General features: G+C 35.8%; 1 protein-coding gene across 1 annotated transcript; it reads left to right on the forward strand.

The window, feature by feature from the left end:
• The first annotated feature begins 8,696 nt into the window (after positions 1-8,696).
• On the forward strand, positions 8,697-14,499 carry LOC123679814 (facilitated trehalose transporter Tret1-like). The gene is made up of 2 exons (XM_045617317.1): positions 8,697-8,931; positions 11,935-14,499. The coding sequence occupies exons 1-2, from the start codon at positions 8,905-8,907 to the stop codon at positions 13,306-13,308; spliced, it is 1,401 nt and encodes a 466-aa protein (XP_045473273.1). The 5' UTR covers positions 8,697-8,904; the 3' UTR covers positions 13,309-14,499.
• The last annotated feature ends 245 nt before the right edge of the window (positions 14,500-14,744 follow it).

The raw sequence follows: 14,744 nt of genomic DNA on the forward strand, positions 1-14,744 counted from the left end.
AAAATTAAAAAATTGCAGATATTGTTGTGAAACGATAGAGCGATAGTTTCGTAGAAAGAGAACTCAAAAATAGTAAATTACAGCATCTTATATGCAATAATTTTATAATAATAAAAATAAAGTTCCCAATCATAAAATTTTGGAAGTATACATTTTGTTATGTGTAAAATTACAAAAACTTATGAAAAAATCAATTCATCTGCAAAACTGGCCTTTTTTAGGATTTAAGAGCTATTCGCAAGAAATTCGATTTCAAAATTGTTATAACTTGCTCAAGAAGAGGATGAATTTCAAAATAAAATACACCATATGAAATAGAAAATCTTCGATGCTCCTTGCTCTTATCATTAGTTCAGACATATGATAGTATATTATATGTATAGCGTGAGCGTAGCAAATGATGAGTGCTAGATATGGACCATTTAATGTCAGAAGAACAGTTGGTGTCAATGTGAGAGAAAAATTCTTAAGATGAGAAAATCGATTGCATAACAAATAGATGAAGTATTTAGAAGCTTAACAAAAAATCAAATTGAAAAAAAAGCGTTTAACCTAATAGAAAATCATTTACTACGGATAATGGTCTTCTAGTCTTAGGGTTAGTGTTAAAGGTATGGCAGAAGGTGAAAATGAGTACAAATGACATACCCAACTTAAATAAGTTAATTAATTAACTAATAGTGTTAATACAATATACAAGGTGTTTCCAAATTGGACGTGAACTTTGAAAGAGGTGTTAATATCATTCATTTGCTATCGATTGAGCCATATTTATTGTCACCCGAAAATCAACAGTTTCCGAGATATTTGAATTCTTGTGATTTTTGATAAATTTCTCACCTTACGTCATTTTTCGTCAATTAAATTAGTATGATTTGAAAGTTGGTATATGCAGAAAAGAATATTAAATTAATAATATAAATTTGTCTTCATCTTTTGAAATCCACAACTTATAAATGACGAAGTTATTTCAAAAACTTGTCAAATCCTTCCTTTATTTCCTAAAAAAGTTTTCGTAAGAATGCAGGCACAAGTTTTCTTTTAGCAGATTTTGATTTAAAAGGGAAAGAAATAAGAAAGGAACGAAATGAATTGACTATTTTTATTGCAATTAAACTCTAAATTTCAGTAGAAAATGTATTCATAAATTATGTTTGAAATGACCTCCACTATTCAAGCAAGTGCCCTTTTTCTTATTTCTTCAGTTGTTACTATCCGATCTAAATTTACTCTCAATCTTCTCGCTGCTTCGTCTATTCTAACGATGTTATATCCGGACTTTTCGCTGGCCACGAAAATAATCCAAAATTATAATCAAATTTGGTCAACGTATAAAAAATTGACGAAAAATTAAGTAAGGTAAGAAACCTTTTGAGAATCACAAGAACTCAAATATCCCGTAAACGGTTGATTTTTGGTATCACTAGATATGACTCAAACGACAGCAAATGAGTCATACAACACGTCCTCCAAGGTTCACGTCTAATTTGGAAACACCCTGTATATTTTTTGTGTGTATGCCCTGCCATAATCTAATAATTTCAAATCGATACCAACATCAAATTAAGGCATAAGATTAAAATGGTGCAAAAAAGTACGGAAAACATAAATCTAATCTTACGCCACCCCATATCCCATAAACTCACAGCCTTCAGAGATAATAACACGTCCAGTAAATCTCTTTTTGTATATCAAAAAACAAGCTTCCCACCATCCGTACCGCGAGCTTTCCCCCTTACAGCCCAGTATTCCGGCAAAAGTCATCAGGAGAAATGAGCGCTACCCCCCACCAGCAACCGAGACCAAATTGGACATTCCTCCGGCATGCCAGAAGATAATCCTGTACATATAGATAACAAAGAACGTGACTGCATACAAATTTGATCCGGGCAGAGAGCTACACAATAATGAATTTGTTGGCACGATCCGGACTCTCTAGGTTAGTCCGGACCCGCATACAGGCTCCGGTCGATAACCAAACCCTCCGGATTCTCTGCCGAAGAACGCGCACTGTGACGTTGTCAATTTTCCGGAAATTTCTTCCGAGTCCATTCAATCGAGAGGATGAGGTTTTGTCGGGCCGTTAGGCGCTGAATATGGGAACGAAAATTAATGATGAAATGAGAGAAAAACAATAATGTGAAAACGGGAGTTTTTGAGCGCTCTATAATTCGGGCGCCATGTGCCTTTATACAGTTTTGTAGTAGCCTGATGAACAAAACTTAAATTATGCCAGCTCTGAAAAGAATGCAAAATAACAAAGCGTCAGGCGAAAATGGTCTAGTAATAGAAGGCATTAAGAAAGGCGGACAAGAAGTTATTAGAGCTTTGAAGATCCTATTCAACAAATGTCTCCTCCAGAGGATAACACCTTCTCAATGGGACAACACATAAATAGTCATCCCACATAAAGAAGGAAATATTAAGATCTTGAAAATTACGGACCAATAAGTCTACTAAGCCACATTTACCAACTCCACAGGAAGATCATAACATCACGTTTGATCCAAATCAAAGCGAGTTTATTCAATATGAACTCGCTTTGCTCGCCGAAGGGACTGCGCCCTTTGGACCCCGTCTCTATGCCGGTAGATCCCTTCCTGGGTATCCGTCAAAAAAAACATTTTTTTTCGGACACATAAGATCGTGAGCTGATTTCAAACGATCCACCCGGTATACTCGTTTGATTCTAGGAGGGGTACTTCATATGACTTTGTTTCCTAGGACCTACCGTTTGGCCCCTGCCCACATGAAAATGTTTGATACATATAATTTTTCAAAGGAATAACAAACACCTGCGAACCGAGACAAAGGCAAGAATATACAAAGCTACCATAAGACCAATAATGACGTACACAGCAGAAACCCGACCAGACACAACGAAAACTAAGAGGTTGTTGGAAACATGCGAAATGAAGTTTTCCTGGGGCTTCGAGAAGATTTCGAGGAGGGTCTTATTCTTGTAATTTTTGCTCTAGAGTCTAGATGGTCCCGTTTGGGCTGTGATTTTGTATACCTACATACCTGGATTCTTAGCGGAAGGGCTATATCTATATAAGACTAGAGTTTTTGCTTTCAAAGCAGCAGGCGAAATTGAGAACAAAACATTGAACAAATGAATAACTCCACACAATAAATGCCCTGATATAAAAGAATGTAGGGTACAAAATACCAATTATGTTGATGTATGTAGACTTTAAGAAGGCATTCGACACAGAAGGCCAACAAAAACTATTAGAAGCACTTGCCAAATGCCCAATAAACTACAAATGTTGCTCCACAAATGTTAAGAAAGTTCAGACATTTCGAAAAGGTTTCAAAAGTTTTCATTTTTTTCACCATTTTTTTAAATATGAGAAATCTAAATGTTAACTCACTTATCTACATCATTCTTTTGCCATTCCTTTATGCGTTTCACAGTTCGGGTTGAAAATTAGTTTCAATTTTTGTAGTACCAAATCAGTTCTATCAAAAAATTGAAAAAATGTTCAGTAAAGGGTATGGCCTCCTCGAACATCAACCACAGCTTGACAACGCCTTTGCATACTCTCGACCAGATTATAGAAATACCCTTGATCAATTTCTCTCCAGAGTTGCGGTAGAAGCCGTCATGAGTTCTTGAAAAGCATGAGGAGGTGGTTGGTGAGAATCTAAAGCTCTTCGTAGCTGATCCCAAGCGTGGATTGAGGTCTGGCGACCGAGGGGCAAGATCAAATGCAGAATACCATGGATTTCCAGAGCTTCATGTAGATTAACGCTTCGAAATCTTTGACGAAGTGTTCCAATCGAAACGAAAACACCAAAAGCGTTCAAAAGCCGCTGTTGCATGATTCGACAAGTAGTCAAAGGCTCTCTACCTGTAGACACTGTCAGAAACCGATCTTGTGCATGAGTGGTAGAACTTGGGCGTCCACTTCTCGGTCTTTCGGTCATGTTTCCAGTTTTTCGATATCGACGAATATATAGACGATATAGACGAATCGGGAACCTACGCTTTCAATAACTTTAAAAAAATTCGCAACATCTATATCTAATTACGTTTCCGCCAATAGCCTCATTGGCTTCATCCACACTAAATTTACGTCTAGGCATTAATGCAAAACAAATTTTCAAAATTTGAATCAAAGTTGATTTTAATAACGTAAAACAACAACTGATCCAAAATTCTTAGAAACTCAAACAAGAACATCCCTGAAACTGAAAAAGTTATCAAACGAGGATAAAAAAAAACATTTAAATATTATAAGAAAGTGAACATTTTATTTCTCATAAATGATCATTTAGCAGACAAGAATCGGCTACTTTGGAAACGGTCACAAAATGTTGAATTTCCTTAACTTTTGTGGATCAGTATATAAACAAGACAACAAAAGAGTAAAAAAATCTAACGAGCAAAGCACGAACAAATTCAGGGTAGAGAGAGGATTGAGGCAGGGAGATGCGGAGATGCATTCCCTCATGAACTGTTTGTCACTTCACTTGGGAAAATTATCAAGTTAGGGAAGTTATGCAAACAAAATCCGACACAGTACTAAAAGGGGATAATGGATATGGTTTCAGATTCAGTTGATGAAACAGAGAGGAAATTTAATAAGCAACTTAAGAATCCTAGAAAAGTGTTTCGGCCTACTGAAGTGGTGGTATCCAATATTGCAGTTTGTCTGCCGCGTTAAACTAGATAATGTACATTTCTTCTCGTATTCAATTTTACTTTCACTTGAACTCATCTTCAACTTTTACTAATCGGCACACAGATAGATGACTTGGAAAATTAAACAATGAACTAAGTTTTTTACAGGGATAGAACTGTATTTCTCCTTTACAATACTTTCAACATTTAGAACAGATGATTTCCACATTTCAACATGTGTTTTCCGTATTGACCTATCTACTTCTGAGCAGAAGGATTTACTCGCGAGTAATACAGATTGAAGAATATACATCACTTCTACCTTTTCTAGAAAAATCCTTTCTTTTTAATATGGCTTAATGTCGCGATTTATACAGACTCTTAGTACCTAGTACCTACCTACCAACATATAATAATAAAATATTACCATGAAATCTGTATGAAACTGAGATATTCCCACACGATTTTGTTCTACAAGGAATGGTAGGCATGGTGGCATAATAAGGACGCAATGCATTGAAACCCCCCTTAAAACTAAATCAAAATCGAAGCAGGACTGCGTAAATTATTCAAGATAACTTCTGGCTATAACTAGGGATTCACGGCTTGGCTTGATTTTCAAACTACTTGGTTGAGCTCGACTTCATTTCAAGTCAAGCTCAATAAACTGAAACTGAGCAAGGGCTGAAAACAATCTAAACGAGAGGTCTAAAGCTTACATACCGTCTCAGGATCTATATTTCCTACAAGAGATTTAGAGATATGTTTCAACCATTTTCAATTTCTCACGACAAAACATTTATGAAAATTATGAAAGCAGTGGGCCAAGTATTGAACCCTTTGGAATACCAGAAGGTACCATGAACCCAGCCGATCTGAAACCATACCACTTAACCCAAATTTTTCTATTCATACGAATACCATGGTCAAACGCTTTGAAAAAATTCGGAATGCATAATATTATTATATATTATCATATATCACTGTTAATAGTATATGACATAATAAAAGTAGTAAGAACCATATTACCCACGACTAGAAAAAGTTGGAAGAGCGTAATAATTGTCGTGTTGTATACTTTTTCTACGACCTCATTCATTTCCATAAAAACTTAGTCAAATCCAAAAACTAGTGGCAAATCTAGGAGAATCAATGTGATATAAAAATTGATTTTTGTAAAAAATTCCCCTTACAGTTTCCGAGAGAAGCTCCGAACGGTGTAAGACGCTGAAAATTTCAGGGTGGTTTAGATTTTTTTTTCGGACGATTCCAATTTCCATATTATTGGAAATAATGAACTATAATTGGTCTAATTGTTCTTTATGTATTACTACATCATTCGTTCAATTTCCGTGACGGATTAGGCATCTTAATAAGAAAAACTGATCACAACACTCTTCAACGCTGGTTCTCACCAGGTTAGGATGTTCAAAGCCGGCAAGGCGATAAAATCACAAATGTAATATATTCATAACCAGGGAACAAATTTGGAATGATGGGGCATTCTTCATTGATCGCTATGTTTTTAAAATTTACATTCACATGACTAGACAGAAATTGTATCTGCTTAGCTGTTTTGCTCTTACAATATTCCATTTTTATTATTCGCTTATTATCTTGCAGTAGATACGTTTTCCGTCTAGTCATATAACTCATAAGTAAAGACGATAAATACCCCTAGAAAATTAAAAAAACTTAGCGATCAACGAAGAATAGACCTTTCACCTACAAAGTAGCGAAGAAAATATTCAAATATATTCCCTAGTTCAAAAGTAAAATTATTTGTATTGATCTTGTATTGTGGGAATAAAGTCAATTATTATTATTATTATTATATTACATTTGTAGCTTTTATCGCTATATCTACATTGAACACCCTATAACTTGAGAACCTCGTTAAGCGCAAGAAGGTCTACAAAAAACTGAAATTAACCGGTAACCATTTTTTTTAAATTCGGGTGTCTGGTCTTTTGAGAAGTTATTGAATACACTCTGGTGGAGGTTTTTGGCATAAGAATATATCAAAATGAAAATTTCTTGAAAATGTCCTCGAATAAATCTTAAATCGGCTCATTCGCCATTTTGTCACCCTCAACGTGGTGTATTATGTCAAGCCACTTTTCATATGAAAAGGACAAGTTTCACAAAAAAAAGATACGGAATAAATTTAAATACACTGATCAACAATTGCTAGGGATCACTTATGAACTTCTCTTCATTTGTATTTTTTTCAAGTTATCTCGTGAATATCTGTACATTATATGTTCTCTAAGGAAAAAGTAAGATGTTTTGAGTTGATTATATCAAAGTCTTCCTCACTTCATCGGCTCTTGTTCACAAAATCGATTATTATCTGTAGGCTGTTACAGGTGGAGTGAAAAGCAATGTGGTATTTGTTATTAAATCTGTTTTTTTCTCTCGTTCAAACACATAAGGTGACAATAATTGAAGAAATGAGAACAATATCAGCTTATCAGTCATGTCGAGAAGACGTTTGGCTCCTGTGCAACTGGACCAAATCATACGGTGGATACAGGAAGGTTTGTCCCAGCGAGAAGTGTCCCGGCGGTTGAATGTTTCGCAAAGTGTCGTGAGTCGGGCTTGGAATAGGTTCATCCAAAACGACTCAGTAGTAGCTTTTGTTCACGGGGGAAGTCGGCAGCGCAGTACAACAGCTGCCCAAGATCGTCTTTTGATCCTCAATGCTAGGAGAAATCCCACTCACCCGGCGTCGCGGCTCAATAGATCACTGAGAGTTGCAACAGGAGTTCTAATTTCGAACCAGACTGTAAGACGACGACTACATGTTCGTGGTTTGAGAGCACGTAGGAGGGTACAACATCCCCGTTTGAATAGGGAACACCGGGTTCATCGACGGCAATGGACTGAGGAGCACCGCAATTGGACACTTGAAGATTGGAGCCGATGTTTATTTACGGATGAGTCTAGATTTCGTTTGGTCAACTCCGATGGACGTATTCTTGCTTGGAGGGAAAGAGGTTGAAGGTATGCAGAACAGTTTATGGTACCCACAACAGCTTTTGGCGGAGGTTCTATATGTGTATGAGGAGGCATTTGTTTGAACCAACGCACAGAGTTGGTTGTTCTGCAGAACACCACCATGACCAGCCTGAGATATCACGATATGATTATTGAACCCATAATTGTTCCATTTGCGGCTGCCGTGGGCGAGAATTTCATTTTAATTGACGATAATGCCCGTCCACACCGTAGTCGTCTGGTTAATGAAGCGCTAGAAACTCATGCTATTGATAGGATGGACTGGCCAGCTCACTCTCCAGACATGAATTGCATCGAACATGTCTGGTCTGAGATGTCTAGACAATTGTCAACCTTAGAACAACCGATCAATAACCTGGAGGACCTTTCTAACGCTTTACGGGATATTTGGACGAATTTGCCCCAAAATTTTATAAATCGTTTGATCGAAAGTATGCCTCGTAGGGTAGAATGCTTGAGACGAGCTCGTGGGGGACCAACTAGGTACTAGCTTAGCCGAAACTTCAGCCTTCTTGTGGTTTCATCATAAAATTTTTATGTTATTCAAACACAGAATTTTGAGAGTTCCTAATAAAGTCTTTTTTTCTCTCCAACTTTCCATTTTTTCATTCTTTTCTCAAGTGAACCATATTATCAACTGAAAATACTCTGATATCTGACTAAATTTATAATCTTGGAGCGAATATTTCAGAAATAAATTTAGAACAAGTAAGTGATCCCTATCAATTGTTGAGCAGTTTATTATCATAACAAGTCCTTGAATTCGCTTTCTTCGAAAATCGTACCAACACGCAACGAGTAAGTCACTAATTAATATAAGCACATTTACAATATCTGGCATAATTTATTTCAATCGATTCACTAGGCATTTCCATTTAGGAGTAACATACAGCCACTGCATTCAACCTCTCATCTACAGCATCCTGAAAATCGGAAAAGAAAAAGGACCAAATTCCGGAGCATTTGGCAAACGCGCATTCCGCAGATGTGTTCGTTGTCGCTAGTCACACGGCCAAAAAGAGGCGGCAACAGTAAATTCACGACCTCGGACATGAGAGGTCCTCAACCTTCCCTCAATGCGCCCTCGTAGGACGTCAAATAAAAACATAGAAAATTGAATAGCACAGCGGACAATACCGCAATTATGAAAAGCTCAAATGGCCTGATGTCAATGCTAACCTGAAACGTTGTGACGTGTCATAAAGAAGTGCCGGGATAAGGGTGATTTTCAGTTTGATTTGTTTGGAGGGAAAATGACGAGACAGCTGTATGCTCAGACGGTATGTTGTAAAATTAGAGGCTCACAGGCTGGGAAATTGTTTAATTAATGCTTCTCACTATTTGGTATGTTGATTCGTCTGGGATAAGAATGTACGATTTCAAATATACAGGGTAGTCCTAAATTGGAAGTACAAATGATAGTGGGAGATTCCTTGGTTAATTTTAAGAATAAAAAGATCTATAAACATTGGCCCAAAAACGATTTGTTTGCGAGATATAGGGTGTTTTTTGTAATCCCACGTTTTTGTGATGATTATACCAGTTTATCGAATCTTCATAAATTATTGCTAAAAATCGGGACAATTAGAGCAAAAACTAAAAATTAATTTATTCGTCAGAGCTAACTGATTTGATTTTTATGGTAATTTGGATTTTTCCGAGTATTTCGAGAAAATTGTTTGAATTTTTTTTCTCGAAATCAGTAGCAGATGTGATAAAACTACATAAAACCGAGAGGTTTATATTGCAGTTCCTTACAACTTTTTTGTGAACTACTACTGATTCATCAAAAAAAAAAGTTCTGGAGGAAAAAAGCAGACACTGTTCCAAAAATATATCACCCTGTAGATGTACAATTGAAATTCGCATATCACGTGATGTTTTTCTTAAATAGAATAAATATACTAAATTCCTGTTAAATATCTATTGTTTTGTAGATGCTATAAGAAAAAACTTGAAAAAGAATCAAATCATCTGTATCTTGAAAATAAAGCGTCGGAAATAAAGATGTACGATTTCAAATATACAGGGTGTTCTTTAATTGGAGGTACAAATGATAATGAGAGATTCCTTGGTTAATTTTAAGAATAGAAACTTTTATAAACATTGGGCCGAAAACGCTCTGTTTTCGAGATACAGAGTACATTGCTACATATCGAAAAAATTAGCAAATTATCTTATAATAAATTTATTCATCTCAGCTGACTGATTGGATTTTTATAGTAATTTGGATTTTCCAGAGTATTTCTAGAGAATTGTTTGACATTTTTTCTTGAAATCGGTAGCAGATGCGATAAAGTTACAAGAAACCAAAAAACTCAGCATTAGATTACAGTTTCTTTCAACATTTTTCAAAGTACCAGTGGCTCACCAAAAAAAATGTTCTGCAGGAAAGAAGCGGGTACTGTTCCAAAAAATATATAACCCTGTAGATTTTCAATTGAAATTTGAATATCACGTGTTTGTTGTAAACTCTGAATTGGAATAAGTATGCAAAATTTCAGTTAAATATCTTGTGCTCTGCAGATGCTATTAAAAAAAAACTTTAAAAAATCAAACACCCTGCATCTTGAAAACAAAGCGTTTGCGGGTCCATCTTTTTAGGACTTTTTCTTCTTGAAATTATCCAGGGAATCCCTCATTTTGTTGTATAGCTCTTATTTGGAAACACCCTGTAATATTTCTAATTTGGAACCTTTGAAATCTTTCAGAAAAAAAAAACTACTCCCGAAAAAAAAATTTGTCCAGGGCTTTTCTTGTGAACTATAACTGTTATACAGTTGCAAAATTAGGGGAACGTATAAACTGTACAATCTTAAAACATAAATGATAACGAATAGACTAAATTAATTATGAATGATAGAACTACATTTTTTCCATGATATTTCATCTCCTGAATTGTTTCGGAGTTTTTGGAGAATTTCTATCAGTGGAATGAATATCCCGGGTTCGAACTCAAATATTAAATAATATTTCAATATTTTTTTAACTGATGGCGAATATTTGGATATTTATGAATATTCATTACTATTCATAAATATTTATTTATTCAGGAGTGAATATTCAACTCACTATTCAGGAATAATTAAAACAGGTTTTTGTAATTTATTTTGAAGAAATCCTTTTATTCATATTAAAATTACTGAAAATTACATATACATATTGAAATTGATGTAATACACTTTGAATTCAAATTATTCATTCCATCAACTGGTATTCATCCAAAAAAATATAGATAGAATTTTCAATGAAAAAATATAAAAAAGATTCTATGTACATTCGTATTGGATTAACATGTAATGAACGAATTATACCCAGAATTAATATCCAGACACAATACTTAATCAAACGAAATAATTTTCTCAGGTTACTCCCAACTTTCCAAGAATAACGAACGATTTTACATTTATGCATCGGATAACAGTAAACTGTGTTTAGTATTTCCTGTTCATTAAATAGATCTGTCAAATATTCATGCATATTTATTGCTAGAGATTAACGAAGATCCAGTCCTGTCATTGGTGGTTAGGTTCTTTGTATGGAATATTCGAATGAATAATAACTGAATGATCATTGAATATTGACTGAATATTCATTGAATTATCGATGAATATTCCAGTGAATAATATTTTTTAATAGTTGGATATTCATGACTGCTCATGAATAATTAAGCATGAATATTTGTTTTGATGAATTATTCGAATAAATTCAAAAATGAATATTCGAATACAAAAAGGCGAAAAAGTACCAGCGCTAGTTTATATAGAATAACATTCTCAAACTTCGCGCCAAATTTCAAACTGATCGCATCTTCAGAATCAAAGAAAAATCAAGGACATGCAATTCTTATATCGGATTATACCAACTCAACACTTCCCATTTGAGTTCCGCACATGCCCTGAAAATTTCAAGATTCTAGGTCTTTTTGTTCGGTTGTTATCGTATTTGAGATCTGCCGGTAGGCACCAAAGAATACCTTCATCCTGAGAAAATGACTCTTTACGTCCGGATGAACATTATTGAATTTGATAACGAATTCATCATTAACTTATTGTTTGAGATCATTACCGGCTCAAAATTCTTAAATTACAGACATCGCGATGAAATGATATATCGATCTGTTCAGGAAACGGGCGCTCAAAATTTTTCACGAAAAATATAGATCAATCCTCAATAAACTTATCCGCTGAATATTTTACAACATTGAACAACACCATGTTGTTTTTGTTCATTCAATTACTTCATAAGTGATGATACATAAATCTCATAAAAATTATTTCTAGGTATCCGTTCCCAATGGACATTACTTCCTCGTCGCTGGAAAACCAGAATACCTTGGACAAGTCCTGGCATCGCTAGCCGTTTCACTGGGACCACTCGCTGCTGGCCTTGGTAAAGGATACAGCTCACCAGCCATAGCATCCCTTCAAGAAAGAGACGCCGATGCTTTCCTCGTCAACGGCCAGCAAGCATCCTGGCTAGCAAGTCTTTCTCTCCTAGGCGCTCTCTTTGGCGCTCCTTTAGGAGGAGCAGCAGTAAGATGGGGAAGAAGAAGAACCCTGATCTTCGCCGGAGCACCTTTATCGCTCTGTTGGATTATAACAGTATTTTCTGTAAGCGTGGAGGTGATGTGTTTCGCCGCCTTCGTCAGCGGTTTCCTCGTAGCCATCGTCCAACTATCTGCACAGGTATACGTAAGTGAAATAGCGACCCCTAGCATTAGAGGGGGTTTGAGTGCCCTCCTGAAGATAGCTGGGCACATTGGCGTCCTCGTAGCTTTTGCTGCAGGTGCCTTCTTGGATTGGCGACAACTCGCTGGTCTCATCTCGTTGGCACCTGCAGCTATGTGTGTTGCCATGTGGAAAATACCTGAAAGTCCAGGTTGGTTGGTGCTTCGTGGGAGGCTAAGTGAAGCTGAGGAAGCTTTAAGATGGTTAAGAGGAGAAAACGCTGATTTAAGGTTTGAATTATCTGTTTTACAAGCTCACGTATTGAACAAGAAAGTACCCGTAAGTCCAAGTTCACTTTTACACAGTCTGAAAACTCCTGTTTTCATCGCCTGTGGTCTCATGTTCTTCCAAAGGTTCTCTGGAGCCAATGCGTTCAATTTTTACGTGGTGAGTGTTTTCAAGGAGACATTCGGGGGTACGAACCCTCACTCTGCGGCAGTTGCTGTAGCCGTTGTACAATTACTTTCATCTCTTCTATCAGGCCTTCTGGTAGATATAGCTGGAAGACTTCCCCTTTTGGTAGCATCCAGCGTGTTGATGTCTTTTGCTTTAGCTTCATTTGGTTCTTTCGCGTATTATGAGGATGTTTATCCAAAAACCGTACCGAATTTAGACTGGATACCTCTACTATGTGTGTTGATATTCACAGTAGCCTTCACTTTGGGTATCAGTCCTATATCTTGGCTACTAGTAACGGAACTATTTGCGCTTGAACAGAGAGGTTTGGGTGCAGCTCTTGCTACAGCTTTCAGCTACTTATGTGCTTTTATAGGAGTTAAAACATTCGTGGATTTTCAAGAACTCTTCGGTCTTTATGGTGCCTTTTGGCTGTACGCATTTATTTCTGTTTGTGGACTCTGCTTCGTAGTTTGTTGTGTTCCAGAGACCAAAGGTAGGGATTTGACAGAAATCGATGCGTACAGATGACCTCAAGCCAATGGATCAGCTCCAACAGTAGCTGTTAGCGTTGTTGAGAGATATTGCTGAACATGTCACGAAACGCTTGAGATTCAATCAGAATTACAATCATGAAAATTCGTAGTGACTTGTTTTAGGGTCCAATAGGAAGTTTTGAGACCGATATCAGAGTTATTGTATTCTTAATCGAACAAGTAGTCGATCCGATAACACTATTCTTCATTTAATGGTTTTTTAAATCGTTTTCAATCGAAAATAGAAAAAATAGTCAACAGTAAAAAACATAATCAATAAATTATACTTATCTACATATCTATACATTGAGGAAGAAAATTATTCATCACTTTGAAGGTTAGTGAAAATATAAAATCAAAGTTTTATCAATAGGGTTTAATCTCGAAAAAGCCATATCAGCTAACGGAGTAGAATTTATTGTATTAACCTCAATTTACAATCTTCTTCGACTCTAATGAAATAATATGCTCAAGGAGAGTATCTTGTTATTTATTACTGATATATTTCAGTATAATCATTTAGGTTGTAAAAATAATCAATGGAATAGTTATATTGAAAAAATTGCTTGTATAACGTGCTTCGCAAATCAAATTTCATACATTATGGAGCGACCTAACACACTCTCAAAGATGAGAATCTCTTTTTTCACAATCAATACGAGAAGAAACAATATCACCTAAAGGTTGAATCTAGAGGTTAAAACCTCAACATCCATAACTTGGTTTTTCATTTAAACTCATTTCTTTGCTTTGGTTTTATTTACTTTGTTGTTTCTAATGGATCTCAACCTTTTTTCATTGAGTAGGTAGCCGAGAAACTATCCACTTACACTCCAGCTAACAATATTACATTTGATTCAATTCTGTGCCTTTTTTTATTTATTTTTTGTCGTTATTTATTGACTAGTTAAATTTTTCTGTCTATCAGCGATTATTTTCAGTTGGTTTCATGCCAATTATTTTACCAGATATTTTTATATTTCTGCTTTCAAACCTTCTTCTGACACAACAGGTCTAGTTTAACCTTCTCACTGAACTTTTCATTGAACTATATCCGAATTTGTCCACCATTGGTCTGCTACCTTGGTTGACTAGTGAAAATGAAAAGAAAATGCTATAATTGATAGTTTCAAAAATTATAATTTATTGAATCTTTCGATAGAATTGTTATTCATTTTTTTCTCGAAACCACTAGCAGATACGACAAAACTACAAGAAACTAAAAAGTTTGATCGAAGTTTTTTCACATTTTTCCAAACAAACAGTAGTCCACCAGAAAAAAGTTTTGGAAGAAACGAACGGGCACTATTCCAGAAAAATATCACCCCTGATTGCTTCCTTCAGACGGTTCATTTGTTGACAGTACATTTCATAGTTAACAGTTGTCCTGTAGAGAAGCAGCTTAGTAGATCATTCATTGTCAATCCCATC

Source organism: Harmonia axyridis, chromosome 1, assembly GCF_914767665.1.
Source record: "Harmonia axyridis chromosome 1, icHarAxyr1.1, whole genome shotgun sequence".
NCBI lineage: Eukaryota > Metazoa > Arthropoda > Insecta > Coleoptera > Coccinellidae > Harmonia > Harmonia axyridis.

Coding starts and splice junctions, on each gene's coding strand:
- LOC123679814 (XM_045617317.1), top strand. CDS start 8,905: ATGACGAGACAGCTGTATGCTCAGACG. Junction 8,932..11,934: donor GACAGCTGTATGCTCAGACG/GTATGTTGTAAA, acceptor AATTATTTCTAG/GTATCCGTTCCCAATGGACA.